The sequence below is a fragment of the Notolabrus celidotus genome, chromosome 17 (assembly GCF_009762535.1).
Source record: "Notolabrus celidotus isolate fNotCel1 chromosome 17, fNotCel1.pri, whole genome shotgun sequence".
NCBI classification, from domain to species: Eukaryota; Metazoa; Chordata; class Actinopteri; order Labriformes; family Labridae; genus Notolabrus; species Notolabrus celidotus.
In genome coordinates, this window is record NC_048288.1 from 31331665 (window position 1) to 31345922 (window position 14258).

General features: G+C 46.6%; 2 protein-coding genes across 3 annotated transcripts in view; both read left to right on the top strand.

Moving 5' to 3' along the window:
* Positions 1-313, top strand: part of LOC117829356 (nebulette-like) — a 28846-nt gene extending 28533 nt beyond the window's left edge. The window contains exon 24 of the mRNA XM_034706989.1: positions 187-313. Within this exon, the coding sequence (XP_034562880.1) occupies positions 187-313 (127 nt within the window). The remainder of the gene's footprint in view (positions 1-186) is intronic.
* A 33-nt stretch (positions 314-346) lies between these two features.
* ssr1 (signal sequence receptor, alpha) lies at positions 347-12891 on the top strand. Of its 2 annotated transcripts, XM_034705878.1 has the most exons (9): positions 347-506; positions 690-786; positions 1988-2091; positions 2180-2338; positions 2653-2729; positions 2814-2892; positions 4989-5082; positions 8970-8984; positions 10196-12891. In XM_034705878.1, exons 1-9 carry the CDS (start codon positions 372-374, stop codon positions 10261-10263), a joined length of 828 nt encoding a protein of 275 aa, XP_034561769.1. In that variant the 5' UTR covers positions 347-371; the 3' UTR covers positions 10264-12891. The 2 variants fall into 2 exon arrangements, with proteins under 2 accessions (XP_034561769.1, XP_034561770.1); XM_034705879.1 differs by lacking the exon at positions 8970-8984.
* The last annotated feature ends 1367 nt before the right edge of the window (positions 12892-14258 follow it).

Here is a 14258-nt window from a genome sequence, read left to right on the forward strand (position 1 = left end):
GGATAGAGAAAGTGGCGTGGACATAAATCCACTCTATGATATGTTGTGTATCGGAGGGCAGCACCTCGCAGGATGTCAAACCTGCAGGTCCACATTCATTCGTAATGTAAGCAGCGCCTCGTTGTAGGTTTGGGTGTCAGCTCGGTTGTAATGTGTCACTCCTCTTCGTCCTCCATTAACCCCCAGAGTTCCCCTCGAACATGTGAGACGTGTTGAACCTCAGAGGATGAAGGTCGTCCGTCCTCTCGTGTGTTTGAGCACAGCTTTGTTCGGATTATCAGAGTTCTGTTTGGAGCAGCGCCTCACAAAGTAACCCCTGACCCGTGTCTGATAATCATGGGACGATAATTCTGTCCTCATTATCAGGGCCGATGGTGAGCGCCCAGGACCTCACGGAGGATGAGGAGGCAGAGGCCGTGGATGAAGATGTGGTGGATGATGTGGATGTGACGGCGGAGGATGAAGACGACGAGGCGGAAGTGGAAGACGACGAAAATGCAGAACTGGTGAGTGAAACGGCGCTCGCTTAAATACCAGGCCACCGTTTGAGAGACTCTGAATCTATTCTTCAAAGTCTCATGGCTCAGACTCTACAGCACGAACACAAGACTCAAGTCCATGATCTGAAGGAGTTCTCGTAGACCGGACGAGCTTGTTTTAACTTGTAAACGATTGTGTTTGTGTCTCAGACGGAAGAGAAAGAAGACGAAGAAGAAGAAGCGTTGGTCGGAGAGGTGAAAGCTTCCCCCAACGCGGACACCACCATCCTGTTCGTCAAAGGAGAAGGTAACCCTCCCTCCCTCCCTCCCTGTCTGTCAGTCAGTCAGTCTGTATAGGGGGGTAGTACTTTTCAAAGGTCCCGGGACTTTCGGGGGGCGGGGCCTGCAATGCTGAACGTGTCTGATTGGTAGATTAACCTCAGTGTTTTTATTCCTCCCTCCGTCCACAATAACATCACACACATCTGTGATTCTCTTGATTTCTCTTTCTTTCATTAGTTTTTATTTGTTCTATCTTTTTTGTATGTGTGTGTACTTTTCAAAAGAAGAAGCTGTGATTCTCTTGATTTAGCAGCTTGTAACAGTAGTCTTCTCTCAGCCCACCGTGAATGCATCTCTCCTCTCCCGGTGTTCCGGTTTTAAAAGTGACCCTGTAAACTGGAGACTGGAGACCTTCAGCTGAACGTGTCAGTGTTTGTGGAGTTTACACAGCTGTTGAAACACAGAGACACAGAAACACATTAACACATTTTTGTCACATTTTTTTTTTGTCACATTTTTTTGTCTTTTTTTTTTCAATTTTTTTTTTTTTTTTCAATTTTTTTTTTCCCCCAATTTTTTTTTTCCCCCAATTTTTTTTTTCAAAAATTTTTTTTCAATTTTTTTTTCAAAATTTTTTTTTCAATTTTTTTTTCAAAATTTGGTTAAAAAACATTTTTGTCAAATTTGGTCAATTTTTTTTTGTCAAACTTATTTTTCATTTTTTTTGTCAATTTTTTTTCTGTCAAAATTTTGTTTTTTCAAAAAAAAATTTCAATTATATTTTTTGTCAATTATATATTTAGCAGCTTGTAACAGTAGTCTTCTCTCAGCCCACCGTGAATGCGTCTCTCCTCCCGGTGTTCCGCTTTTAAAAGTGACCCTGTAAACTGGAGACCTTCAGCTGAACGTGTCAGTGTTTGTGGAGTTTACACAGCTGTTGAAACACAGAGGGAGTTCCTGGGAATGCAAACTAGTTTAGTTTTTATTAAGATTTCAAAATATCCTCATCAGATATTTAATGATGGTCTAAAGACGTTTATGAGGGATGCATCCGGCTGAGAGTCTCCAGTTAACAGGGTCGCTGTTTAAACCAAAACACCTGAACCTGAAATACGATGGTGACTGGACTGAGGAGTAAAATCAAATCTTCTGACTGGTTAATTCTCTTTCTTTATTTCAGTGAGAAGTAGAGAAACTGTTTCACCCTCCTCTCTTTTTCCTCGTAGACTTCCCAGCCAACAACATCGTCAAGTTCCTGCTCGGCTTCAGCAACAAGGGGTCAGACAACTTCATCGTGGAGTCTCTGGACGCCTCTTTCCGTTACCCTCAGGTACGAAACAGAACGACCTCTGACCTCTGTGTGTCATTTAGAATAACAACTATTGATCTAACCGGAGAAACGCTTCTGGCTTTGTCAGGATTACCAGTTCTACATCCAGAACTTCACGGCTCTCCAGCTCGGCATCGAGGTTCCCTCGGGCAGACAGGCCACCTTCGAGTACTCCTTCATCCCCGCCGAGCCGATGGGAGGGCGGCCGTTCGGACTCGTCATCAACCTCAACTACAAGGACGGCACAGTAAGGAGAGGGCGGTCCCTCGCTGCACACACAAACCCACTTCTGGAGACTGAACTGTCTCCTGATTTCGGCTCCTCTACACCTGCTAACACTTTAACGCTCAACATTTCATCAGAGGGGTTACGAAGCCGGGCTCCGTCCCTCCTGCTGGATCTGAACTCCTTTCTTTGAAGTGTTTTAAAGCCAGCGTGTGTTTAGCTTTTAGAGGTAGCGGTAAAGAGTGCAGGGTTCACGGAGGATAAGACGAGAAAGAGTAGCTCGACCTCTTGACTCACTTTGACTTCTGACGTCTCTTCCCTTCTTCCTCTCTGCAGGGAAACATTTTCCAGGACGCCGTTTTCAACCAGACGGTCACCATCACCGAGAAAGAGGACGGGTTGGACGGAGAGACGTGAGTGTTTGCATCACTTTGCATGACTGTAACATCCTTCTCTGTGCTCCTCTTATTCATCCCTCTCTCATCCTCCTCTCTCAGGATCTTCATGTACGTCTTCCTGTCGGGTCTCGGGCTGCTGGTCGTGGTCGGTCTTCACCAGCTGCTGGAGTCCAGAAAGGTGCGTGGACTGAGGCGATATTTAATTCTTCTCAGCGTTATCCGACAGACGTGTTGAAGGGTTGAGAGCAGGAGGACGTTTTGACCAGGTCGTGTTAGGACTGAAAGTAAAGAGACACCAGAGAAGGTCGCTATAAAATCTGTTTACACACAACGAAGTGATGAACGAGTCAAACTCAGATGAAGCCGCTGCACATCAAACATCAAACAACGAGGCTTTGTGAAATTAACATTTTAAATAACAAACACACTTCTCAGATTTTAATCTTTACGTTTCTGTGACTTTAAATTTTAAAAAGTATAAGTTACGTGATTCTGGAAGCTAACTTTCGCCCGGGTGCAGTGACCACGCAAAGTAGAAGAAGCACAGCAACGTTTAGAGCTTTATAAAAGACACGCACTGAAAGAGAAGAACATAAATGTGACTGCAGGGAGACTTTACTCAGTGTCGGCAAATCAAATCGGCCTTAATTGCGACACATTACGGGAGATATTTAAATATTGTTGACACAGCAGAGAAGAGGAATGAGGAGGGTAGGTTGTCTAACTTGAGGCGAAACATTTCTATAATGTTCCAAATCAAACCTGAACCAGCTAAACAGTCCATCAGTGCGTCTTCGTCCGCTCGAGTCTTTTCAACTCGTACACGATGAAAGCCAGCGTGTCTACGGGCAGAAGTGCGCTCCTCGCTTTGTCGACATGCGTCTTGCCGTGGAGAAAACCCTCTCTGATGGAGGCGGATGTGGATTCCTTTTGTGGTTCCAGACAGCTTTGGGTATCCACCCTCGTACTGTAACCCCTTTTCGACCGAGGCAGTTTCAGGGCCGGTTCGGAGCCGGCGCTCAATTGAGAACCAGTTTTTTGTGTTTATACTGCGAGTGAACCGGCTCCCGGCCTGGAAAATTGGTTCCAGAGCGCCTTGAACTCTTTGCTGGTCTAGAACCGCGAACTGCTTACATCAGGAGCGAGGGGCGGGGGGCGGTGATCAAAAACCCAAACCAAACGTGTTTCCTCCATCGCCCTGCAGCGAACAAATCAAAGAGACTAATGGATTCCAACGCAAAGCAGCGGTCGGCATGGAGACGAGCTGCCGTTGTCCGCCATCGTTGTTGTTGTGAGGGAAAGTTCACCCTAGCGCTGCTGGGAAAAGCGGTCACGTAAATCTGACATCATGGCGTTCCTCTTCCACGGGCTCGAGCGGGCGGAGAAACAAACGGGTGTCGTGTTGGTTCACGAGTTCAACCAGCTCCGAACCAGCGCGAGGACCAGCCCGGAAATACAACCCGGTTCACGCTGGTCGAAAAGAGGTCTCTGAGGTTGTGGAGGGGGGATGTGGAGTCCTTTAGCGGGTATCCACCCTCGTACTGTGTGGTCCGGTAATCCTTGATCTCACAGACCTCTTCATGAAGCTGCTCCTCATCTTCATCACTTCTGAGCAGCTATGAACCCAGAAAGATTTAAAGGCCAGCTGAGGTGTCGCTCCTCCAGGTCCACCTTTAATTACCAGGGGACATTTAATCACCACCTTAAGGACGAACACATAGAAGGGTATTTTCTGAATTACATTAAGTATTTATAACTTTATATTTATATCAAATCAGGCTTCATGAGACATGATTTAGACTGAAAACAGGAAGATGATGTAGAATCAAACATTGAGCACCCCCACAGTTTGAATGGGATGATCCTCGTTTCATCTGAAGGTGTTCCACTGGGACACAGATGATTCTAAGTCTGCCTGGTTTTTGATTTCCCCTCCAGAGATGGATGAGCGACACGTTTTAAAGTCCAGTTAGGATTTCTCTCTAGAAGTGTATCCAACAAAAAACAGAACACCTTAATTTGTGGCACTAAAAGAAATACCTTCTGTTCGTTAAGTCTGTCGAGGACTTCTTTTCTCTTTAAGTACGAGGAGGACGTCAGAAGAGTCTGTCGTGTTGGATTTGCATCAACAGCAAACAGCAGCTCTGAATTTACATGCTGGGTTCTGACTGTGTCTCTGTGTCTCTGTGTCTCTGTGTGTGTGTGTGTGTGTGTGTGTGTCTGTCTGTGTGTCTGTGTGTCTGTGTGTCTGTGTTTGTGTCTGTGTGTTTGCAGAGGAGGCGTCCTGCTCCAAAGGTGGAAATGGGAACCTCGAGCCACAACGACGTGGACCTGAGCTGGATCCCTCAGGAAACGCTCAACCAGATCAGTACGTAAACGTCCTGCACACACTCCTCACCTGAGCTCGTCTGCTTCTGTCTCTAACACGCCGGGCGCTGACTAGATGCTCCACCTGCACTGTGTCCGTCAGCTTCTCACCGCTCTGTGTTAAATCAGGCGTGTTGAGTCCAGACTCCTGACTGTAAAGGTCACAGTGAGCGTTAAGTCCAGACTCCTGACTGTAAAGGTCACAGTGAGCGTTGAGTCCAGACTCCTGACTGTAAAGGTCACAGTGAGCGTTGAGTCCAGACTCCTGACTGTAAAGGTCACAGTCAGCGTTGAGTCCAGACTCCTGACTGTAAAGGTCACAGTGAGCGTTGAGTCCAGACTCCTGACTGTAAAGGTCACAGTGAGCGTTGAGTCCAGACTCCTGACTGTAAAGGTCACAGTGAGCGTTGAGTCCAGACTCCTGACTGTTAAGGTCACAGTGAGCGTTGAGTCCAGACTCCTGACTGTAAAGGTCACAGTGAGCGTTGAGTCCAGACTCCTGACTGTAAAGGTCACAGTGAGCGTTGAGTCCAGACTCCTGACTGTTAAGGTCACAGTGAGCGTTAAGTCCAGACTCCTGACTGTAAAGGTCACAGTGAGCGTTGAGTCCAGACTCCTGACTGTAAAGGTCACAGTGAGCGTTGAGTCCAGACTCCTGACTGTAAAGGTCACAGTGAGCGTTGAGTCCAGACTCCTGACTGTAAAGGTCACAGTGAGCGTTAAGTCCAGACTCCTAACTGTAAAGGTCACAGTGAGCGTTAAGTCCAGACTCCTGACTGTAAAGGTCACAGTGAGCGTTGAGTCCAGACTCCTGACTGTAAAGGTCACAGTGAGCGTTGAGTCCACACTCCTGACTGTAAAGGTCACAGTGAGCGTTGAGTCCAGACTCCTGACTGTAAAGGTCACAGTCAGCGTTGAGTCCAGACTCCTGACTGTAAAGGTCACAGTGAGCGTTGAGTCCAGACTCCTGACTGTAAAGGTCACAGTGAGCGTTGAGTCCAGACTCCTGACTGTAAAGGTCACAGTGAGCGTTGAGTCCACACTCCTGACTGTAAAGGTCACAGTGAGCGTTGAGTCCAGACTCCTGACTGTAAAGGTCACAGTCAGCGTTGAGTCCACACTCCTGACTGTAAAGGTCACAGTGAGCGTTGAGTCCAGACTCCTGACTGTAAAGGTCACAGTGAGCGTTAAGTCCAGACTCCTGACTGTAAAGGTCACAGTGAGTGTTGAGTCCAGACTCCTGACTGTAAAGGTCACAGTCAGCGTTGAGTCCAGACTCCTGACTGTAAAGGTCACAGTGAGCGTTGAGTCCAGACTCCTGACTGTAAAGGTCACAGTGAGCGTTGAGTCCACACTCCTGACTGTAAAGGTCACAGTGAGCGTTGAGTCCAGACTCCTGACTGTAAAGGTCACAGTGAGCGTTGAGTCCAGACTCCTGACTGTAAAGGTCACAGTGAGCGTTGAGTCCAGACTCCTGACTGTAAAGGTCACAGTGAGTGTTGAGTCCAGACTCCTGACTGTAAAGGTCACAGTGAGCGTTAAGTCCAGACTCCTGACTGTAAAGGTCACAGTGAGCGTTGAGTCCAGACTCCTGACTGTAAAGGTCACAGTGAGCGTTGAGTCCAGACTCCTGACTGTAAAGGTCACAGTCAGCGTTGAGTCCAGACTCCTGACTGTAAAGGTCACAGTCAGCGTTGAGTCCACACTCCTGACTGTAAAGGTCACAGTGAGCGTTAAGTCCAGACTCCTGACTGTAAAGGTCACAGTGAGCGTTGAGTCCAGACTCCTGACTGTAAAGGTCACAGTGAGCGTTGAGTCCAGACTCCTGACTGTAAAGGTCACAGTCAGCGTTGAGTCCAGACTCCTGACTGTAAAGGTCACAGTGAGCGTTGAGTCCAGACTCCTGACTGTAAAGGTCACAGTGAGCGTTAAGTCCAGACTCCTGACTGTAAAGGTCACAGTGAGCGTTAAGTCCAGACTCCTGACTGTAAAGGTCACAGTGAGCGTTAAGTCCAGACTCCTGACTGTAAAGGTCACAGTGAGCGTTAAGTCCAGACTCCTGACTGTAAAGGTCACAGTGAGCGTTAAGTCCAGACTCCTGACTGTAAAGGTCACAGTGAGCGTTGAGTCCAGACTCCTGACTGTAAAGGTCACAGTGAGCGTTGAGTCCAGACTCCTGACTGTAAAGGTCACAGTGAGCGTTGAGTCCACACTCCTGACTGTAAAGGTCACAGTGAGCGTTAAGTCCAGACTCCTGACTGTAAAGGTCACAGTGAGCGTTAAGTCCAGACTCCTGACTGTTGAGGTCACAGTGAGCGTTGAGTCCAGACTCCTGACTGTTAAGGTCACAGTGAGCGTTAAGTCCAGACTCCTGACTGTAAAGGTCACAGTGAGCGTTAAGTCCAGACTCCTGACTGTAAAGGTCACAGTGAGCGTTAAGTCCAGACTCCTGACTGTAAAGGTCACAGTGAGCGTTGAGTCCAGACTCCTGACTGTAAAGGTCACAGTGAGCGTTGAGTCCAGACTCCTGACTGTAAAGGTCACAGTGAGCGTTGAGTCCAGACTCCTGACTGTAAAGGTCACAGTGAGCGTTGAGTCCAGACTCCTGACTGTAAAGGTCACAGTGAGCGTTAAGTCCAGACTCCTGACTGTAAAGGTCACAGTGAGCGTTAAGTCCAGACTCCTGACTGCAAAGGTCACAGTGAGCGTTAAGTCCAGACTCCTAACTGTAAAGGTCACAGTCAGCGTTGAGTCCAGACTCCTAACTGTAAAGGTCACAGTGAGCGTTGAGTCCAGACTCCTGACTGTAAAGGTCACAGTGAGCGTTAAGTCCAGACTCCTGACTGTAAAGGTCACAGTCAGCGTTGAGTCCAGACTCCTGACTGTAAAGGTCACAGTGAGCGTTGAGTCCAGACTCCTGACTGTAAAGGTCACAGTGAGCGTTAAGTCCAGACTCCTGACTGTAAAGGTCACAGTCAGCGTTGAGTCCAGACTCCTGACTGTAAAGGTCACAGTCAGCGTTGAGTCCAGACTCCTGACTGTAAAGGTCACAGTGAGCGTTGAGTCTTGAGGGTTTGTCAGGTAGAAATGGACGCCGTGAGCATGCTTAGTTTACTCAGTACTCGTATCTTACTCTTTCAAAATGAGCGAAGTTACGTGACAAGTCTGGCCCCGCCTGCAGGAATCTGTAGCCTAGCTTGCGTGCTGTTTCTCCCTGGAGTTTCTCATGACAGGGTCCGAGCTGAGCGGCATACGTTGTGACTCGTACAATACAGGGTTCGTACACTGTTTTCATGGTCAAATTCAAGTTCTTTTCCAGGGCTTTTAGGGTCAGTTTTCAAACTCTTCAGGTACTGTAAGCGGTTATAAATTGCATAATGTGATAGAATCGGGTCTCGATGAGAAACACCGTGTCCTGCCTTCATATCCAGCGGGAAAGCCTCAGACTCCGCGGCCGCCGGCTCAGGCACCACACGGTGTTTTCAGACGAGACTTGTTGCAGACCGACCGCGGTCATGCGATAACCTGCCCAGAGCTACAAACACCCCGTGGGTGACAGCGGTACGGCTGCTGAGAATCATCACACCACCTAAACAGGCGGTTAGCATCAACAAATAATAGGCTAATTAACATGTTGGGCTAACGTGGTAGCTAGCACACCTGTAAACTTTTATATGACTGGAGAGTGCCGACTCTCCCGTAGGGAAGACCGATTAAAACGGAGAGAAAGCTCACCGCTCCAGGAAACGCTCTGAATCAGCTGACGTGTCTCTGATCTCTTCCTGCTTCACCTGTTCCTGATTTAACCTTCACTGTGCATGACGATCACTCTCTTTTCTTCTCTTCCCTCTCCGCCTTCCTCGCTGTCATGTTTTCCTGCGTCTTCAGTGCAGAGTCGCAGAGGTGAGGTCTGCTTCAGCCGTGTGTGTGTGTGTGTGTGTGTGTGTGTGTTTGAATGCAGTGTTGCTGGAGGAAAAAGAACAACCCTTTCCTGCTGGTTATGTCATCATGATCATATTGTGATATTGTGTGGTATCCATGATTTCCAAAAAGAGTGTCAGATTCTGATCCATCAGACCACAGGACAGTTTTCAGTTCTCAGTCCATCTTAAATGGGCTCAGGTCCAGAGAAGTCTCTGTGGATCTGGATCAGGTTTATGTACGGTTTCCTCTTTGCAAGGTTCAGTTTTAACCTGCATATGTGGATGCAGTGACTTCCACTACAGAGTCATGTCTGTTATTAATGCAGTGACTTCCACTACAGAGTCATGTCTGTTATTAATGCAGTGACTTCCACTACAGAGTCATGACTCTTATTAATGCAGTGACTTCCACTACAGAGTCATGTCTGTGTTTAATGCAGTGACTTCCACTACAGAGTCATGTCTGTTTATAATGCAGTGACTTCCACTACAGAGTCATGTCTGTTTATAATGCAGTGACTTCCACTACAGAGTCATGTCTGTTTTTAATGCAGTGACTTCCACTACAGAGTCATGTCTGTTTTTAATGCAGTGATTTCCACTACAGAGTCATGTCTGTTTTTAATGCAGTGACTTCCACTACAGAGTCATGTCTGTTTTTAATGCAGTGACTTCCACTACAGAGTCATGTCTGTTTTTAATGCAGTGATTTCCACTACAGAGTCATGTCTGTTTATAATGCAGTGACTTCCACTACAGAGTCATGACTCTTATTAATGCAGTGATTTCCACTACAGAGTCATGTCTGTTTTTAATGCAGTGACTTCCACTACAGAGTCATGTCTGTTTATAATGCAGTGACTTCCACTACAGAGTCATGACTCTTATTAATGCAGTGATTTCCACTACAGAGTCATGTCTGTTTTTAATGCAGTGACTTCCACTACAGAGTCATGTCTGTTTTTAATGCAGTGACTTCCACTACAGAGTCATGTCTGTTTTTAATGCAGTGACTTCCACTACAGAGTCATGTCTGTTTTTAATGCAGTGACTTCCACTACAGAGTCATGTCTGTTTTTAATGCAGTGACTTCCACTACAGAGTCATGTCACCCTCCCTTGAAGTCTGAATAAGGGTCTGTAATGAGTCGCTCTATGACAGAACCTTGTGTCTCCTCTTCCTCCTCCTCAGACAAAGCATCTCCAAAAAGATCTCCTCGCAAAAGAAGCCAGAAGCGCTCGGCCGGCTCCGACGAGTGACGGGCGCCTGACGTTACTGCGACAGATCTTCATCCACCTGTCTACGTAAGAGGAGGAGGAGGAGGAGGAGGAGGAGGAGAAGGAGGAGGAGGAGGAAGAGGAGGAGGAGGAAGAGGGCTGAGAGCGCCACGTGGGGCGCAACTCCGCCCCCTTTACTGAAGAACTTTAACCAGTGCCAAGCACAGCTCTGGCTGGCTCTCTACATTCAGCTTAAAAACTGTTGAACACACACACACACACACACACACACTCACACTCACACTCACACACACACACACACACACACACACACACACACACAGGTTGGTGTAACAGGAAGGTTTAGGATCACCTGAGAACAGGTGTGTGGGGTTTCACGGCATGTGAGGACGTTTTCTATCCAGGCTGTTGCTTTTCTTTGGATCACGTTTGTTTGCCTTCAAACTGCTGATTTGATCTCCTGGGACAGTTCTGATTGTGTCTTTGTTATTACCTCCCACTCGGGGGTAGGGCTGGAAGAAAAGACGTTCATCCTCCAAAAAGGAGCGTTCTGCGTCACCTGATGATTATTTATCACGACTGTGTTTGAAACTAAAATGCTCAATCGGGTGTTTTGACGACCATGATCATGTTTGCAGCCCGACCCTGGAGTGTAGAGACGGTAACAGATGCAGTGTTTGTTTTTGGATTGTTACTTTTCTGTAGTTTTTAGTTTGTAGACGACGTCTGGTCTCTTCTGTCCTCTCTGTCACTTCTCCTCGGCTCGTTGTCTCCGCACTGATCCTGAGGATGTTCTGATCCTGGTGTCTGCGGTCTTTAAATCACACACTCCACGCTCTCTGTGTCGCCGTCCTGATAGATGTAGCAGAGTCGAACGTTCTGAGGTGTTTTCTGAGTAAACCTGCAGATTGTCTGAGGGAGTTTATACCATTAGTCTGATGAGGACACACTTTGTGACGCAGCCTTCAAACGTTGCTCCTCACATGCAGGAGGAGTCGGCATTAAGGGGGTCAGAGTCGTGTAAAATCTGCCGCCTTGTTGGGTCAACTGAAGGCGGCGTTCAGGACGAGCAGCGGAGCTAGAGCGATGAGACGATCTGATGCCGGGAAAACACGCACAGGTTCAGACTTCGGACACACGACGGGGAACTGGGTTTGGCTTTATTAGACTGTAGGACTCTCAGGACCGGCAGGCCGATCATGGTTCTGTAAAATCATTGGAAAGAAGTGAGCGAGAGGAGCAGGGTGTCGAGTAACCACCTGACCTTTAACCCCTGACACTCGCAGGTCACAGGAGCCGAGGGGGGAACCATCCGCCGGCGTGTCACGAACGAGCTCGACAGTTCAGATTTCTCTTCTTGTAGAGCCGACACTCCAACGTTAGAATCTGGTCTGCATCGTCTTCTCTCCTGTGTTTGAGTTCTGAAATATACCGCGCCACGTTGGAGGGAATCACGTCTGGAGATTTGAAGGATATCGTTTTAATAAGAGTGTGAAGCTGTAATATTTCAGATGAGTCAGAATGAAGTTTTTAGACTCAAACATGGAGCTCTGGGAAGTTTTGACTCTCACACAATCCTGGTTTTTGTAGTCCCACAAAAGGAGACTTGATTCTCCCGTCGTAACGTGACTCTTTCATCTCATGAATGAAGATTTTATTCTCAAATCTCCGATGTTTGTCCTTCAGTGTGGCTCTAACACTCCAGTGGGATTCAGAGATGAAGTTTCTTTTCTCTCTTGAAATGTTTCGGTTGGATTTTTGTGTCTTGCCTTGATTTTCTGCTCCATCGTGAGGTTTGGATTCGTCTTTCTTTGCTGTCTGAAAACTGTTTCCTGTTGAGAAGATGTTTTGAAATGTTTCCTGACGGGGATCGTTTTCTCTTTTTAAACAACAAACAAACAAAAAATTCTTTCAATGCAAACTCTTGTAATTCTTCTTGTTTCTACGGTGCCTGTGAAGGGACATGGAGGGTCTTTGGGTCACTGTGTGTGATCTCAGGATCGTTCTTCGTTCAGCTGAATTCCTGCTTTACGGGTACCGGATAGACTTTCTCAGACGCTGCTCTCGGGGTCAACCTTCAGTAAACATCTCTCCATGTTCCTGCGGGGTCTTTGTGTTGAGAGGAAACGATTCAGATCAGATTTCTCGTGTGTCCGGGTTAGGAATCAAACCCTGGATGAGTGTTTCCCCGTCTCGTTCAGAATCAGCTTCTTCTTCTTTTCTTTTGTGACTGTAAAAATGTTGAACTGGCCGAAGCACTGGTGTAAATACTGGCTGATGGATGATGACGGCAAAATTACTGAGCTAATTTATTTGAGTGACAGATGGGGCGGGGTTTTTGTGCACTGTTTTTTTATTTTATTGTACCACTAGGGGGCAGCACTGACTCACTCTGCAGGCGCTCGGTTCATAACCTGCAGAGTGTCGGCACTCAGAGTCTCTCTGTGAGGAGTGAGCGGCTCAGAGATCCCAAACACACGGTCCAAACTTGAACACACACCTGAGGAGGCTGAGTGAGTCACAGATCCACAGAGAGCTGAGCCGATGTTTGTTTTTCTAAGATGATGGGGCTGTCATTCACTCACAGAACGTTTTACTTTTATTTGCTTTTAAATGTGCAGAAAATAAACTTTGATTACTTGCTGTAAACTTTGTGTTCTTCTTTTTCAAATATATTTTACTGGAACTTTCATGTTGTGACAAACGTTTAATGAAGAGTTTATATCTTGAATCAAATTTACAAAGTTGGAGACAAATAAACATTTTGGAGAACATTTTATAAAACAATATAAAATCAGCAAAACGAATGTAAGTTCAAGAAAACAAAACGCCTCTTTAACGGAGTAATGGAGAGATGAATACAACAGATAGACTCAAGTCCCCTTCAAGTCTCTTCAGACTGTCCTGGGGTCTCATTTATAAAAGAGTGCGTAGAATCGAAGATCAGAGGTTCTCACAGTGAATCATGGCAACAACAGAGAGGAAGACGGAGAGAACAAAGTCTCTGACACACAAACCGTGGTCCTCATGAATGAAGCAGAGGTCAGAGAGCACGCATTGTTTGTTTCTTACAGCAGGAGGGACACAGTAAAAAAACATCGAGTGACTCCACGTCGCTGCAGAATTCATGTATCCATCAGCAGTGCCAGAGCATCCATCATTCATCATTACACACGGTCTCATCAGAGATCTCCTCTCTGATATTATCTGACAGAAGTTTGATCCGTGAATATAAGTTTTAATGTGTTTCATCACGGACAGCTTGGTCTGCGCTCTGACTGATTATGATGATATGTAAGATAATAACTGTGAGCACCGGTCATGGCTTTACTCCACACTGTTCTCATTAACACAGTAAACACATGCAGGGGAGGAAGATGTGATCAGTGTGTGAGGCAGCCGGTGTCTCTGTGCTCTGTGTGCGTCGTACAGCAGTCTTTATTAAAGTATAACTACACTCAGTGACTCTGCACAGCGTTAGAAACATTGAAAACATGACTGTCACTTTGCTCCACGGCTGATTTACGTCTTCTGATGTTACTTTGGTTTTACCTCCAGACGAACACGTGAGGATACGGCCCGTGTGTTTCCTCTACACTTTGGAGAAATGTGGCGGTGAGACAAAGCTGATTAAATATTTGATGAACTTTAAGACTTTTATCTTTTAATGACAGTTTATTAGAAACGACTCACCACAGACACACATACACATAGAGTATGTAGATTTTAGTGATGATGGTGACACGGGTCTGTTAATGTTATTCAATGAATGAAATGTGTAAAAGGCATCAAAATATAATCTGACACTAATTCCCCCTGCCTCTAAAATGAGCGTACGCCTGGGTCAGAGTTTGCTTACTGGTAGTCACATTTTCACGTCAAGTTTGTTTTTATAAATCATAAACTTGGTTAGAAAACTGGCGTACGCCAGTTTCAGGACCTGTTTTGTGCGTAAGCAACGTTTCTAAAGGAGACCCCTGAACTTCAGAAGCCCAGTGAAGCAGATGATGAAGAGA

Coding starts and splice junctions, on each gene's coding strand:
- ssr1 (XM_034705878.1), top strand. CDS start 372: ATGGTGAGCGCCCAGGACCTCACGGAGGATGAGGAGGCAGAGGCCGTG. Junction 507..689: donor ACGACGAAAATGCAGAACTG/GTGAGTGAAACG, acceptor TTTGTGTCTCAG/ACGGAAGAGAAAGAAGACGA. Junction 2,339..2,652: donor TCAACTACAAGGACGGCACA/GTAAGGAGAGGG, acceptor TCCTCTCTGCAG/GGAAACATTTTCCAGGACGC.